At 53.3% G+C, this 14,455-nt stretch overlaps 1 protein-coding gene across 1 annotated transcript; it reads left to right on the top strand.

The window, feature by feature from the left end:
- The first annotated feature begins 202 nt into the window (after window positions 1-202).
- On the top strand, window positions 203-12,872 carry ARHGAP25 (Rho GTPase activating protein 25). The gene is made up of 11 exons (XM_064731267.1): window positions 203-673; window positions 3,294-3,463; window positions 4,366-4,453; window positions 4,698-4,817; window positions 5,606-5,813; window positions 6,756-6,888; window positions 7,490-7,563; window positions 8,035-8,156; window positions 9,263-9,447; window positions 9,875-10,437; window positions 10,949-12,872. The coding sequence occupies exons 1-11, from the start codon at window positions 613-615 to the stop codon at window positions 11,157-11,159; spliced, it is 1,935 nt and encodes a 644-aa protein (XP_064587337.1). The 5' UTR covers window positions 203-612; the 3' UTR covers window positions 11,160-12,872.
- Window positions 12,873-14,455: the final 1,583 nt, after the last annotated feature.

Genomic DNA, 14,455 nt, shown 5'->3' with positions numbered 1-14,455 from the left:
CTCCCTCCCACCCTCTCCACATCCCCACCACCCCTTGGTGCTCACCCTCTGCTTTCCACGTCCTTTCTCCCCGTTCCATCCCCATTTGGCTGCCAAGGCAAAGCCAAACCCAAACCCCCGGTGCCACCTGGGGATGCCCAGGCCGGGCCCGGGCGCCACCCTGGGCTCACCCCGAGCTCTGCCCCTCCCCAGGGCACCCCCAGGGCCCCGGGCTGGGCTGTTCCCGCTCGGGGCAGCGCTCGGAGCTCCAGGAGCCCACGCAGAGCTGCTGACAGACAGCACTTCCTCAAATGCCCCGAGCGGCGCCCGGGGAGCGGCCCCGGGCTGGGCTGGCGGCCCCGGGCCTGGGCAGGGGACAGGGGCACCAGGGCTGGCACCAGCGGGGAGCACGGCTGGGCAAGCCAGAGCTGGGCAGGAAAGCAGGGCAGGAAAGGACTTTTATGGGGTTTTGGCTGCTCTCGGAGGCAGGAAGCTCGCTGGCAAACCAAGCGTCGCCGAGCCGCTGCTCTTGGTGGGGGGACCCCCACGGGACCGTCAGGGCTTGGTTCCAGCCCCTCTCCTAAACAAGCTCACCTTGAGGAAAGAGAAAAACAAGAACTTTCCTGATCCAGCATGTCCCTCAAGCTGCCACGGAACTGGGATTTCAACCTGAAGATGGACGCTGCGAAAATAGGTACCGTGAGGGCTCTTCCGTGAGGGTTCCTCCATGAGGGTTCCTTGGTGCCCCTCCGTGAGGGTTCCTCCATAAGGGTTCCTCCATAAGGGTTCCTCCGTGAGGGTTCCTTGGTGAAGGCTCTTCCATGAGGGTTCCTCCGTGAGGGTTCCTTGGTGAGGGTTCCTTTGTGAGGGCTCCTCCATGAGGGCCCCTCTGTCAGGGCTCCTTGGTGCCCCTCCGTGAGGGCTCTTCCGTGCGGGCTCCTTGGTGAGAGTTCCTCGGTCAGGGCAGTTCTATGAGGACTCCTCCATAAGGGTTCCTCCATGAGGGTTCCTTGGTGAAGGACCTTCCATGAGGGTTCCTCGGTGAGGGCTCCTCCGTGAGGGCTCCTTGGTGAGGGCTCCTCGGTCAGGGCTCTTCTATGAGGGCTCCTCCATAAGGATTCCTCCATGAAAGTTCCTTGGTGAGGGCTCCTTGGTGAAGGCTCTTCCATGAGGGTTCCTTGGTGAGAGCTCCTCTATGAGGGCTCCTCAGTGAGGGCTCCTTGGTGAGGGTTTCTCCATGAGAGTTCCTCCATGAGGGTTCCTTGGTGCCCCTCCATGTCTGCAGGGCCCGGACAGGCCTGGGGGGGCCCTGGGCCTGAGCCCAGCTGAGATTTTGGCTCAGTGGACCCTGGTGCCACTTTAGAGACAGAGCAGATGATCTGCAGATGATTTCCAAGAAGTGATTTGCAGATTTATCAGCGAGGGATGCTGCCCCCTAAAACCCGAGTTTGGGGGGATTTAAACCACCCAGTTCCCTTCTGGTGGCACAAAGGCTCAGGCCCAGGCTGGAGGGAACAGGGGATTTAGGGGTGACGATGATGGGGTGGTCAGGGAGGGGATTTAGGGCTGAGGATGTGGTCAGGGAGAGGCTGCAGAGCCCAGCCTGAGCCCAGGCCATCCAAAAATCCACCCTGGGGCTGGGTTTGGCTTGTGGTGAAACCCCTGGTGCTTTCTGCAGCTTCCAGCTGCTGGGTGAGCATGACTTTGTGTGAGTTTGTGTGACTTTGTGTGAGTTCTTGTGACATTGTGTGAGTTTGTGTGTGAGTTTGTGTGAGTTTTTGTGTGAGTTTGACTTTGTGTGAATTTTTGTGTGACTCTCTGTGGCTTTGTGTGTTTGCGCTGTCTCCGGGGCTGCTGTGGCTTCATTTGCAGAAATGTGAAAGTCACATTTGCAAATGTTTGCAATGTTTGCAGATTGCCACTGCCCTCCCTGGCTCCTCGTGGCCTGGGGACACTTCCCCTGCTCCCCCAGCCCTGCCTGGGGCAGCCTTTGGAGAACTGCAGAGAAATTGATTTCAGTGAAACAGAAACTCCCCGGTGAAACCCCTTATATTGTGCTTTTATTGCAGTTCCCCAGCAATGGGGGTGCCAGGGGGGCTCCGGCCCAGGCCAGTGGTGGCCCTGTGGCCTCTCCTCCCCTCCTGGTTTTGGGGCAGCTCTCCCTGCTGGGGGAGGAGGTTTTGGAGGAAATGCCCAACCCTGGAGGCCGTTGGGGCAGGAAACGCTTGGGGGGCTCCCCAAAGGGGCTCCTTGCCCTGGGGGATTTTGGGAGGGGACGTGGGGACAGCCCTGAGGTGAACATTGGAACCCTGAGGGTTCTCCGGCTCAGGAAATCACCAGGTGCAGCCCCATTCCCTGCAGTCATGGCTTTATTCTGGCCTTGCAGCCAAAAATGCAAACTCTGCCCAGCTGGGCTGGCTCTGGGGGGCTGCAGAGGCAAAAATCCCTCTGGGAATGATCCTGGCCAGGCGTTTGGGGGTGCCCCAGGGCCGTGCCACACAAACAGGGGACAGGGACACTGCTCTGCCCAGTGCCCAACCCATCCCTGGAGATTTTCCAGCCCCACAAATGTGAGTTCTGCCCCACTGGGGCCACCCCAGAGCAGAACCGGGACCTCCAGAGCCTTGGGGTCACTCTGCTGTGGCTGCTGCCCCGGGGAGGGTGCAGAACCCCCCCACTCCATGAAAATAACCCCAAAAAACCCCCCAGCAATGGTGCTGCTCTCACTGGGAGGCAGCTGCTCCCACGCAGGCAAAAGGAAGCTCAGCCTGGCAGCCGCTGCAGCCACTTCCTCTGCAAACGGGGCTGGGGCTCGGCAGAGTGGGGCCCAGAGCCTGCCCGTGTCCCTGTGTCCCCACTGTGTCCTTCTGTCCCCGCTCTGTGTCCCCGCTCTGTGTCCTTCTGTCCCCACTCTGTGTCCCTGTGTCCCGACTCGTGTTCCTCTGTCGCGATACCCAGTGTCCCTGTGTCCCCACTCCCCTGTTGCTGTGTCCCTGTCCCCTGTGTCCCCTGTCCCCATATCCCGTGTCCCCACATCTGTGTCCTGTGTCCCCACTACCGTGTTCCCGTGTCCCCTCTACCATATCCCCTGTCCCCACACCCTTGTCCCTGTGTCCCAGTGTCCCCACACCGCTGTCCCTGTCCCCACACTCCTGTCCCTCTGTCCCCACACCCGTGTCCCTCTGTCCCCATACCCAGTGTCCCCATACAGTGACCCCTCTGTCCCCACACTCCTGTCCCTGTGTCCCCACACCCGTGTCCCTCTGTCCCCACACCTGCGTCCCTCTGTCCTCACTCTGTCCGTGTGTCCCCAGCCCGTTCCCGCAGCGTGATGACCGCGGATCCCGCGGCGCTCCCGCGGCCGGACAAGCTGGGCTGGCTGCGCAAGCAGCGCTCCATCGTGAAGAACTGGCAGCTGCGCTTCTTCGTGCTCCGCGGGCAGCAGCTGCTCTACTACAAGGACGAGGACGAGGCCAAGCCGCAGGTGGGGCTGGGGTGGCACTGGAGGGGCTTTTCCCACCCAAACCGTTCTGGGATCCCATGATTCCATTAAATGTATTTTATTTTATTTTATTTTATTTTATTTTATTTTATTAATATTATATTGTATTTTACAGTTTAGATTTTATTCTACTTTATTTTATATTTAATTTTATTTTAATTTGTATTTTAGTTTTTATTTTATTTTATATTTAATTTTATTTTATTTTTATTTTAGATTTTAACTTTATTTTTCTTCATTTTACTTTATTATTTACTTTATTTTATTTTATATTTTATTTTGTATAATAGATTTTATTTATTTTATTTTATTTTATTTTATTTTATTTTATTTTATTTTATTTTCTATTTTCCCACCGTTTTCTCCATGCCATAACTCGCTTTTAGAGTACTCACCACCTTTTTCTCCTTTGGAAAAATTCCCAGGAAAAGTTCCCTCTGCTGGAAAAGCTGTTCCTGCTACAAAATGTAAAAAGTAACAATAATAATAATATTATTTCCCAAGTCCATTCTCTGTTGTTCTCTCTTCTTCCACTCCCAACAAGGGCTAAAGGAGATGAGAAGTGAGATAAAAATAGGGAAGAGCAAAAAGAAGCGGTTTTCTCCTGATGAGAATCGCTTCAGTGGAAAAAGTGGCATTTTCCAAGTGCCCTTACTGCTTTAAAATCCCTGCAGTGCATCTCCACAAATACACCTGTGAATATATACACAAATATATCTGTATATATATATATAAATATATATACATGAGTCTCTCTCTCTATATATAAATATATCTGTATATATATATATACACTAATAGATCTGTATATATATATACAAGAATTTCTATAAAATTATTTTACATATATATGTGTATAAACTCAGGGCTCTGCTCTCTCCTAGGGCTGCCTGGCTCTCCAGGGCAGCTCCATCAACGTGCTGACCACCAACCCCGAGGAAGGAGGAAAATTCATCTTTGAGATCATCCCAGGTGAGGACACCCCACTCTGCTCTGTAAATGTGTATTTTCTGCTCTGTAAACGAATATTTTCTGCCCTGTAAATGTGATTTTTCTGCTCTATAAATGAGTATTTTCTGCCCTATAAATGAGTATTTTCTACTCTGTCAATGTGGGTTTTTTCTGCCCAGTAAATGAGTATTTTCTGCCCAGTAAATGAGTATTTTCTGCCCATAAATGTGTTTTCCTGCCCAGTCACTGTATTTCTGTTCCGCAGGGGCTCCTGGCGAGCAGCCGCGGGCGGGGCACGAGCCCTGCGTGCTCATGGCCAGCTCGCAGGCGGAGCTGGAGGAGTGGGTGAAATCCCTGCGGAGGGCGCTGGGCTCGGCCTCGGGAGGTACAGAGGGGAATTTCTGTCCTGGGAATGCACCTGGGCGGGTTTGGCTCAGAAATCCCTGAAAACGGGGCTGCAGTGCTGAGGAGAGCCGAGGATGGACATTTCCTGGCTGCCTTCATCTTCCTCTTCAAACTCCTTTCTCACCCTAAAAATGTTCTTGAGAAAAACTCCCATTCAGGGATAAAGCCCTGAAAAAATGTTGTTTTTTACCTGCCAGTCTCCTCACTTTGCTTTTCCCCTGCCTTTTCTTGCCCAGCCCATCCTTCCTGTGATTTCTGTGATTTCTGTGGGTTCTGTGCATTCCATCCTTTCTGCCCCCGTTTTTCTGGGCTGGAAAGGGATGGGTTTGTCTGAGCTGGGAGATGGGAGAAAGGTTTTGCTTGGAATGGGAGGTGGGAGAAGGGTTTTACCTGGAATAGGGAGCTGGGAGAAAGGTTTTGTTTTGAATGGGAGATGGGAGAAGGGTTTTGTTTTGAATGGGAGATGGGAGAAGGGTTTTGTTTTGAATGGGAGATGGGAGAAAGGTTTTGCTTGGAATGGGAGATGGGAGAAAGGTTTTGTTTTGAATGGGAGATGGGAGAAGGGTTTTGCTTGGAATGGGAGATGGGAGAAGGGTTTTGCTTGGAATGGGAGATGGGAGAAGGGTTTTTCTCCCTTTTCCTTGGTTCTCCACCCCTGTGAATGCAGCAAGGAGAGCTGCAGACGCTTCATGTGAAGTTCAGGGTTCTGTAGCAGCCCAGAGTGTGGAAAGCCCAGAGCCACACCTGAGCCGTGCCCGGTGTCCCCAGGGGTGTTCGGGCAGTGCCTGGCACACACCATGGCCCAGGAGCAGAGGTTTGGGCAGCAGCTGGTGCCCATGGTGGTGCAGAAGAGCGCCGAGTTCATCCTGGAGCACGGCGTGGCCGAGGAGGGGATCTTCCGCCTGCCCGGCCAGGACAGCCTGGTGCGGCAGCTGCGCGACGCCTTCGACGCCGGGGAGAGACCCTCCTTCAGCAGGTGACACTGCTGCCCCCTCCCAGGGCCACCCTGAGCCCTGCGGGAACGAGGAACCCTCCAGAGGGGTGTGGGGGGAGAGGGGGTCCAGCAGGAACCGTCCAGAAGGGTTTTAGGAGGAGATGGCATCCAGCAGGAACCTTCCAGAAGGGCTCGAGGAGGAGGGGATGCATCAGAAACCTTCCAGAAGGGCTTGGGGAGGAGGGCATCCAGCAGGAACCTTCCAGAAGGGCTCGAGGAGGAGATGGGATCCAGCAGCAACCTTCCAGAAGGGCTCAGGGAGGAGGGCATCCAGCAGGAACCTTCCAGAGGGGTGTGAGGAGGAGAGGGGATCCATCAGGAACCTTCCAGAAGGGCTTGGGGAGGAGAAAGAATTCAGAAGGGCTTGAAGAAGAGAGGGGATCCATCAGGACCTTCCAGAAGGGCTTTAGGAGGAGATGGGATCCAGCAGGAACCTTCCAGAAGGGATCAAGGAGGAGAGGATCCATCAGGAACCTTCCAGAAGGGCTTGGGGAGAAGGAGATCCATCAGGAACCCTCCAGAAGGGCTCAAAGAAGAGAAGATACAGCAGGAACCTTCCAGAGGGGCTTGAGGAGGAGATGATCCATCAGGAACCCTCCAGAAGGGGTCGAGGAGGAGAGAGGATCCAGCAGGAACCTTCCAGAAGAGTTTAACCTGGAATGGGAGAAGGGTTTTGCTCCCTTTTCCTTGGTTCTCCACTTCTGTGAATGCAGGGACAAGAGCCAGGGTGGTGCTCCAGAACTGCAGCTCCCACTGGCTAAACGTGGGTGAAGAAAAGAGATTTTAGGCTCCCCAAGCAGGGCAGGGAGGTGGAGGCTAAATGTGGGTGAAGAAAAGAGATTTCAGGCTCCCCAAGCAGGGCAGGGAGGCTGAGGCAGTCCCCAGCCGTCCCTGCTGGCTCTGAGTGTCCCTTGCTCCCTGCAGGGACACCGATGTCCACACCGTGGCCTCCCTGCTCAAGCTGTACCTGCGGGAGCTGCCCGAGCCCGTGGTGCCCTGGCCGCAGTACGAGGATTTCCTGCTCTGTGGGCAGGCTCTGGAGGCTGACGAGACAAAGGTACAGCTGCTTTTGTTTTCCTCTTCCCAGCCTTAAAATCAGTTGTAGTGCCAGGGGCACGCTCTGAGCCGCAGGGCACTCAACAAGGCTTTGGAATCTGGGGAGAGAAAAAGGGAAAACATTTAAAAATAAAAACTCCCCCAAAGCCAGTGGGGTTTTCCCAGCTTGGCCGCAGGGGTTTGTGAATTTTAAAGCGTCAATTTCTGCTTCTCTTTGGGGTTAAAAATGGCCTGAATGTCCACAGGATGCTGGAGGAGGTGAGGCAGGATCAGCTCTTCCCAGAGCTCGGGCTGGGCTGGGCTGGGGGGACCCCGCTCCTGCTGGGGCTGCCCCTCCTGGCTGAGCCCTGCAGAACATCCCAGGGAGAGATGGAGCTCCAAGGGCAGCAAACCAGGAGCACCAGAGTCATAGAATACCTGAGTTTGGAAAAGATCCCCAAGATCATCAACCACCCCCCCAGGGTCACCCCGAGTGCCACCACCCGTGTTTGGAGCTGTCCCAGGGCTGGGGACACGGGGAGACCCCACACGGGCATGGCTGGGTGAGCAGGAGCAGTTCTTGGCTCCTGGGGACCCTCCTGGAGCTGTTTGTCACCGCGCAGGGCCACCAGGAGCTCCTGAAGCAGCTGTCCCTCCTCCCCAGAGACAACTACAACCTCCTGAGCTACATCTGCAGGTCAGTGCCCTGCACGGGCCGGGGGCAGCTCAGAAATGGCACCCCAGGGATGGCCCCTCCAGGCAGAGCCTCCCCGAGCTGTGCTCGGCTTCCCTTTGAGCCACCAGGTGCTGGTTTGGGCAGAGCAGAATTCCAGCCCCTGGGATGAACCCCCGGGAATGTCTGAGCATGAATCCCCACCCTCAAAGTCACCCAGAAATCCCTGGGAATTCAAACCAGGTGTAGCTTTCCTGGACAAAAGCCCTGTGCACCAAAACCTCCAGGTTTCACCAGGCTGGGATTTGAGGAGGGGGTTCCCTTCCTTGCTGGGCTGTTTCCGAGGGGAGCAGCTCCTCATTTATTCAGTCCTGAGGGTTTCTGTCCTTGTGACTGAGAGGGAGAGCTGGGAGGAGGAATCAGGACTTTTTCACCAGGATTTTTTGCCAGATCCCACCTCTGAAATGTGAAATATTCGCTGTGGAATCCTGGCAGGTTTCTCTACGAAATCCAACTCAACTCCAGCGTCAACAAGATGAGTGTGGACAACCTGGCCACAGTGATGGGGGTGAACCTGATCAGGCCCAGGGTGGAGGACCCTGCAGCCATCATGAGAGGTAAAAGGGAGCAATTTCATATCCTGGAGGATATGGAATATTTTGAGGCATATGGAGGAATTTCATATCCTGGAGGATATTTCAATTTTGAGGCATCCACAGCTTCCGAATTAAAGATTTTCTGTGGTGGAGCTGAAAGAAAGGCAGAAATGTGCCAGGGCACAGAGGGAAGCTGTGTCTGTTGGGCTGTAAATGTGTTTGTGGTGACAAAAAACCCCTCAGGAACTGACAAAGTGACAAAAACTCCCCTCGTGGAGTTCAGCAGAGTCAGGGAATTGCTGAGGTCACCTCTGAGCTGCTCAGAGCAGGAAGGTGTAAAATCCTTTCTGGGGGAGCAGAGGAAACTCAGGGAAATGTGGCTGCCCCTTTACTTTTATGCTGCATTTTCTATATATATATATATATATATATTTTTTACTTAGAGATGGGGTAACTGAGAGTTGTTTTAAAAACTTTTATTCTATTTTTAGTCTTATGCGAAGGGTGAGATAATATAGATGTTACAATTTACGTTATTACAATTAGAAGTTAGCTATTTTTTAATGACAATGTATTCTAAGTGTTTCTTGGTTTATTAGTTCTAGTTACACTGTGTTGTAAATGTTTAAAGTCAATAATTTAAAATGACTTTTTGTGGGTCTTGTTATAAAGTATTTTTTTATTTTTTAGTTCTATTTTTATATTTATATCTAAATAAATATAAATATATATTTATATATATCTAAATAGATATATATATTTTTATCTATGTTATATATGTATTTAAATATTTATTTATATTTTTAGTTCTATTTTTTTAAAGGATTTAATCTTATTTGTAAGGTTATTTTTTGAAACTTATTTCCAGTTACATTTTTTTCAAGATTTGTCTTATTTTTTGGTATTTTTAAGTCACTTAAGGCTTGTATATAGATGTACACCCTGTGAATCTTCTGTCAGGTATTGAGAATTTTCCACAAACCCATTTCCCACACTTTTACTCACTCCATTTACTTCATTTTGCTTTATGACCCCTCTGGTTTTCTGCCCCACCTCCCTTTGAGCCAGCGCAGCCCCTGGGGGTCCCTGGGGGTCCCTGGCCCTGCCCTGATGCTCTCTGCTCCCAGGCACGCCCCAGGTGCAGAGGGTGATGATGGTGATGATCAGCGACCACCAGAAGCTCTTCCCCCCCTCCAAGGACGAGCCTCCCTCCCCGCCTGCCCCCAAAAACGAGAAGAAAGCTCCCGTCCCCCGCAGCTCCGTGGGCTGGGGGGCTGCCGAGGACCCCAGGGGCCCCACCCCAAGGCAGACGGTAAGGCTGCGTTCATTAAATAAATAAATTAATTAACCTACGTTCATTAAACGTGTGGTTAATTGTGGCAGGCTCTGACAGGTCAGGGAGCCCTAAAAGCATTTGCTATTTTTGGGTTCAAAAGCTGTGTCTGTCACCCCTGGAATATTTGCATCAGGAAAATGATGTAGATAAACTTTCCACTTTCCTGTGGAAAATCTGCTGCTCTGGGGAATATGAAAACTCCCAAAGCTTTTTGGCCAGAGCACATGAAGCCTTTCCAGCTCAGGCTGGTGAGGGGAAAGCAGTGAGGGTGAAAGGCTTTTCTTCAAAGGGAGTCCTGCAAAAATGATAAATTTGGTGCAATTCCAAGTGGATTTTAATGGAAAAGTGTGGCCAGCACGTTCCAATGTGCCCCTTGTAAAGCTCTGTGCCCTGGCTGCCCCAGGGCTCTGTTTTGCAGAGGGATCACCCCAATTTCAGCAGCAGCCCTTGCCCAGCTGCCACCTCGAGCGTGCCTGGGGAGGACTCAGAGCCCACAGCCACGCTGGGCACGTGGAAAACCCAGCCAAGGAAAAGAACCCAGACTTTACCCAGCAGGAAATCCTTCCTGGCAGCCCCCGGGGACAAGGGCAGGAGTGATGTCCTCAGCAGTGACTTCTGGAAGAGCGGCCCACGCCCCCTGGCCTGTGAGGGACACAAGAGAACCCTGTCCCACGACCTCTTTAAGCTGCTGGACCTGCACAGGGCCGCGAGCTGCGACAGCAACGCGGCCGAGAGCGCGGAGGGCAGCGGCTCCAGCCCCAGCCCTGCCAGCAGCGCCTCCGAGAAGGAGTTCCTGCCCTGCTTCAGCCCCTGCCACGAGCCAAGGGAGCCCGGCAGCCCCAGCAGCAGCCCTGCTGAGGAGCCCAGAGCTGGGCAGGGCAGCAGGGAGTCCCTGCAGGCCGTGATCCACAAGCTGGAGAAGGATTTGGAGGAGCAGAGGAGTGACTACGAGGGGCAGGTGGAAAGGTAACTGCAGGAGCAGCTCGTGCTGAGACAGCAAACAATTATTATCCCATTAGCAATAGACACAGATCACATTTATTGATTTGTTGAAGTTGTGTGGCCACTGAAGGGCTCAGGGCAGCACCTCTGGCTTGTTTTGGTGCTGAGAGCCAAATGATTTCCCAGCCCTTTTCCAATCCAATCCGATCTGATCCAACCCAACCCAATCCAACCCAATCCAACCCAATCCAATCCAACCCAACCCAGTCCAATCCAACCCAATCCAACCCAATCCAATCCAATCCAATCCAACCCAACCCAACCCAACTCAATCCAACCCAACCCAACCCAATCCAATCCAATCCAACCCAACCCAACCCAATCCAATCCAATCCAATCCAACCCAACCCAACCCAACCCAATCCAATCCAATCCAACCCAACCCAACCCAATCCAACCCAACCCAACCCAACCCAGTCCAATCCAATCCAATCCAACCCAATCCAATCCTTTCATGCTCTGTTTCCCTTTGCAGCCTCCAGAAGGAGAACTACGAGGTGTGGGCCAAGGTGGTGAGGCTGAACCAGGAGCTGGAGCAGGAGAGGAAGAGGAGTGAGGAGCTGGAGCTGAGGCTGAAGAACGCGGAGCGCTCGCGGGAGGAGCTGGAGAGGAAAACCAGGATGCTCGAGGAGGAGATAAAAAACTTAACTAAAGCCACGAGTCAAACTGGTGCCAAAACCAACTAGGAGGAGACACCCAGCTTTTCACAGACACCAACTGCAGCTGCAGGAGTGCTCAGGAATTGCAGGTTCAGAGCCAGGGACTTGTATTGTGCAGGGTCCTGCTCCTGCCCACAGGCCAGGGGGGAGGAAACAGAGCAGAGCTCAGAGGCTGCTTCGTGCTCTGAACCAGGAAATGTCAGAAATATCCTTTAGCTTTATTTGGGTGTGTTTATTTCAACTCTTCTGTCAGCTGCTCGTGTTACCTGGAGAACAGGCCGACACTTTCTGCTGCTCAGGCAGGATTGCACTCAGAAGTTTGGGCTCTGGACCCATTGTGCCTTCAGAAGGAGGAACAGAAGTGTCCCTTCTCCAGCTGCCTGTCTGAGATACCCAAGGAAAACATCCTTGGATCCCCACTCTCACACCAGAGGTTCCACAGTGTCTGCCAGCACTTCACAGCTGCCATTCACGAGTCTTTCCTGTGATTTCAGATGACCTTGACAGAGCTGTTTTAGTGTTTATTGAATTTTTACCTCTGCAAGAAGCTCCTCACCAATGTGAGCGTGAGTCCTTAGGGAGAAACTTCTCCGTGCAGCATCGGGAACATCTGGGCTGGAAATGCCACACGCTCCTTTCTGCAAAGATCAAAAGTGTGAAGAGGCCAATCATCCTTCACAGCAGACTGGAATGACGTGCAAAGGCTTGGCTGAGGCTCAGAAATCCCCACCATTAGGACAAGTGCATTATTTAAAATAAACTGTGCATTCCTGCGCTTCCGCTGCGATAGGCAGAACAGCCCCTGGCTGCAGGATCAGAGGCACTCTTTGAAGATATTCCACCCATTAACATTTGCAGGGTTTGCAGAGGTCATCTGGGACAGAGAGACTTCCCAACAGAGGTCAGGTGGGCTGGAGGTTCCTGAGAGCCTGGAGGGGAGAGAGCCACGGGCACCTTGAGCTGCTGCTGGGAGATCACGAGGAGTTCTTTTCTTTCAAAGGAGCTTTTTCCAGAGACAGAGAACCATGGACCGCCCGTGCCAGACCTGTGAATCTGCTCCCTCTTCATCCGTGAGGGGCTGGGTGTCCTCTCTGCTCAGCCCAGAGCCTGCTCTGGATTTTCTGCATTGCACACCTTCTGCTGGAGACCCCACAACGTGAATCCCCAAAACCTGCCTGGTGCCCAGGCTGCATTGCCTCCCTCCCTCCATTTCTGCAGCCAGGCCAGGAAGCTCTTTGGGGTGGGAGCAGCAGAGACTCTCTCCTGTTCCTGGGGCAGGGGACATTATCAACTCACGGTTTTGGGGGTTTTAGGGCCTTTCAGCTCAGCAGGTTTTGGGCATTGACTCTGGATCCCCTGCAGAGGGTGATGCTGCTCCTGCTGTATGAATGCACAACAGACTGTCTACCACAGAGAAAAATGATCCTTTCCAGCCCTGTCCTGTAGGCTTGGAAACCTCCAAAATTGACATTTTTCACCACTGCACCGTGAGGACACAAGAGCTTTAGCAAGGTGATAACCCTGAGATCAGGCTGAGGATTTTCCTCTCCCTTTAAATGTGACATGGCTTTCCAAATTAACCCCAGATCCCATTGCATCCAGAACTGTTAAATTGTGCAGTGTGGGATGAAAGGAAGGCACCTTCCAGCCATCCTTTCAGTCCCCTCACTGCATTGTTTGTGCTAGAGCAGAAAGTCTGTTCTGCTCTCCTCAGGCAGTCACTAAATAAATTCATTTAGGAATTCACTCTGTTGTGTCCAAGGGCTGGGTAGGCGCGAGGGGCAAGAAAACAAAACTTTCCTTCCCACATTACTGTGTTTGGATCCCGAGCCAGTCACGCTTATTGTGACTTATCCCCTCGTATTTATCAAAGTTTTGTTTCTGGCACGATAGGGAGTTTCCTTTTTCGGCCTGGCCGCTGCCCAGAGGCGCTCGCTGCAGGGGGAGGCGAGGTGGACGTGCAGGAAGTGTCCGGCCGTGCTGAGGAGGCTCCTCCAGGCCCCAGGAGCAGCGAGAGCATGGAACATGCTGTTCTCCCCAGAATGCCAGAGCGATGCAGCTCATCCTCCCTTCCTTTACGTGGCAGCTGAAAGAGACCCCCAGGCCAGGCTGGTTTTGGGGAGAAAACGCGCCAGGCTGGGTGTACCAGCAGCTGTTCACCCAGGTGGGCAGGGAACAGTGTCCCAAAGGCTGGCAGCTGTCCCTCCGTCCCTTTTCCCTGTGTTTTCCTGCCACCTTGCTGCAGCACCAGGATTTATGAAGCCACAGTGGCCTGCAGGAAAAATAACCTGGAAAAAAGGAGGGTCCTGGTGATCCAGGGAGCACGTGGGGTAGCAGGGGCTAAGAGTTGTCCAAATGAGCTCTTCCTTGGAGAAAATCCTCATCCCAAACCCAAACCCTGCGAGTTTAGGAGCTGGGAGGTTCAAGCAGGCCCTGGGTGCTGCTGTGCTCCAGTTCTTGGAGGATTTTACTCCTTGCATTGACTTTGGAGGGTCCACGCTGCCCAAATCTCCCCACCAAGGGCAGCAGGAGCTCCCCCTCTTCTCTCCAAGAGCTTCCCCAGCAGGTAATTCCCGCGAGCAGTGCTGGGTTCTCAATAAATAAGGTTTATAATTATAAACCCAGAGGTTTGGGTGGGGTTTGTGGGGCAGAGCAGAGCTGGTGCTGCCTCTGCAGCACTGCAGGGTGTGCTCAGCCTTTGGGAAGAGCAGAGATCCACCAGGTGAACAGAGATGGAAACACCCCGAGCTCACAAAAAGCCCTTTGCACACAGAGCCCTGTCCCCAAGGTCCCCCTGCACCCCGGGGCGGCCGAGGGCCCATCAGCAGCCTGTGAAAATTGGCTTTATCAGGCGTAAAACCACGATGTGATATTTCAGCCCTCTCCACACAATGTCCCGATGAGGGCTGGGAACAGGGCAGGTTCCTGTGATCTGCACCAGCAGAGATTTCCCCAGCCAGGGGTCCGGGGCCAGCTCTGCCCTCGGCTCAGTCCTGGCCTGGCAGCTGCGCCCGAGCATGTGAGGGGTCAATCTCTGCTTTCCCTGGCAGCCTCTCCTTCCTCATCTCCTGATAAAGGCTGGCCCAGGCTGCCTTCCAGCCCAGAGGCTCCCCTTGAGCTCCACGTGCTCTGGGTGAGATCCACACTCATCCCCGAGGCCACCGGGGGCTTTGGAGCCTTTTCAGCGACACCTTTCCCCTGCCTGTCCTGCCTGGAGCTCCAGGGATGGATTTCTGAGCGCTGTCAAGTGTTCCCTTCACATCCATCCACAGTTCTGATGCCACTAAAGGTCTGGTGCTGGTCTGAAGTGCTGAGAGCTCCAT

The sequence above is a fragment of the Zonotrichia leucophrys genome, chromosome 22, assembly GCF_028769735.1.
Source record: "Zonotrichia leucophrys gambelii isolate GWCS_2022_RI chromosome 22, RI_Zleu_2.0, whole genome shotgun sequence".
NCBI lineage: Eukaryota > Metazoa > Chordata > Aves > Passeriformes > Passerellidae > Zonotrichia > Zonotrichia leucophrys.
Note: the sequence above shows the minus strand (reverse complement) of the source record. Positions and strands in the feature narration are given on the sequence as shown.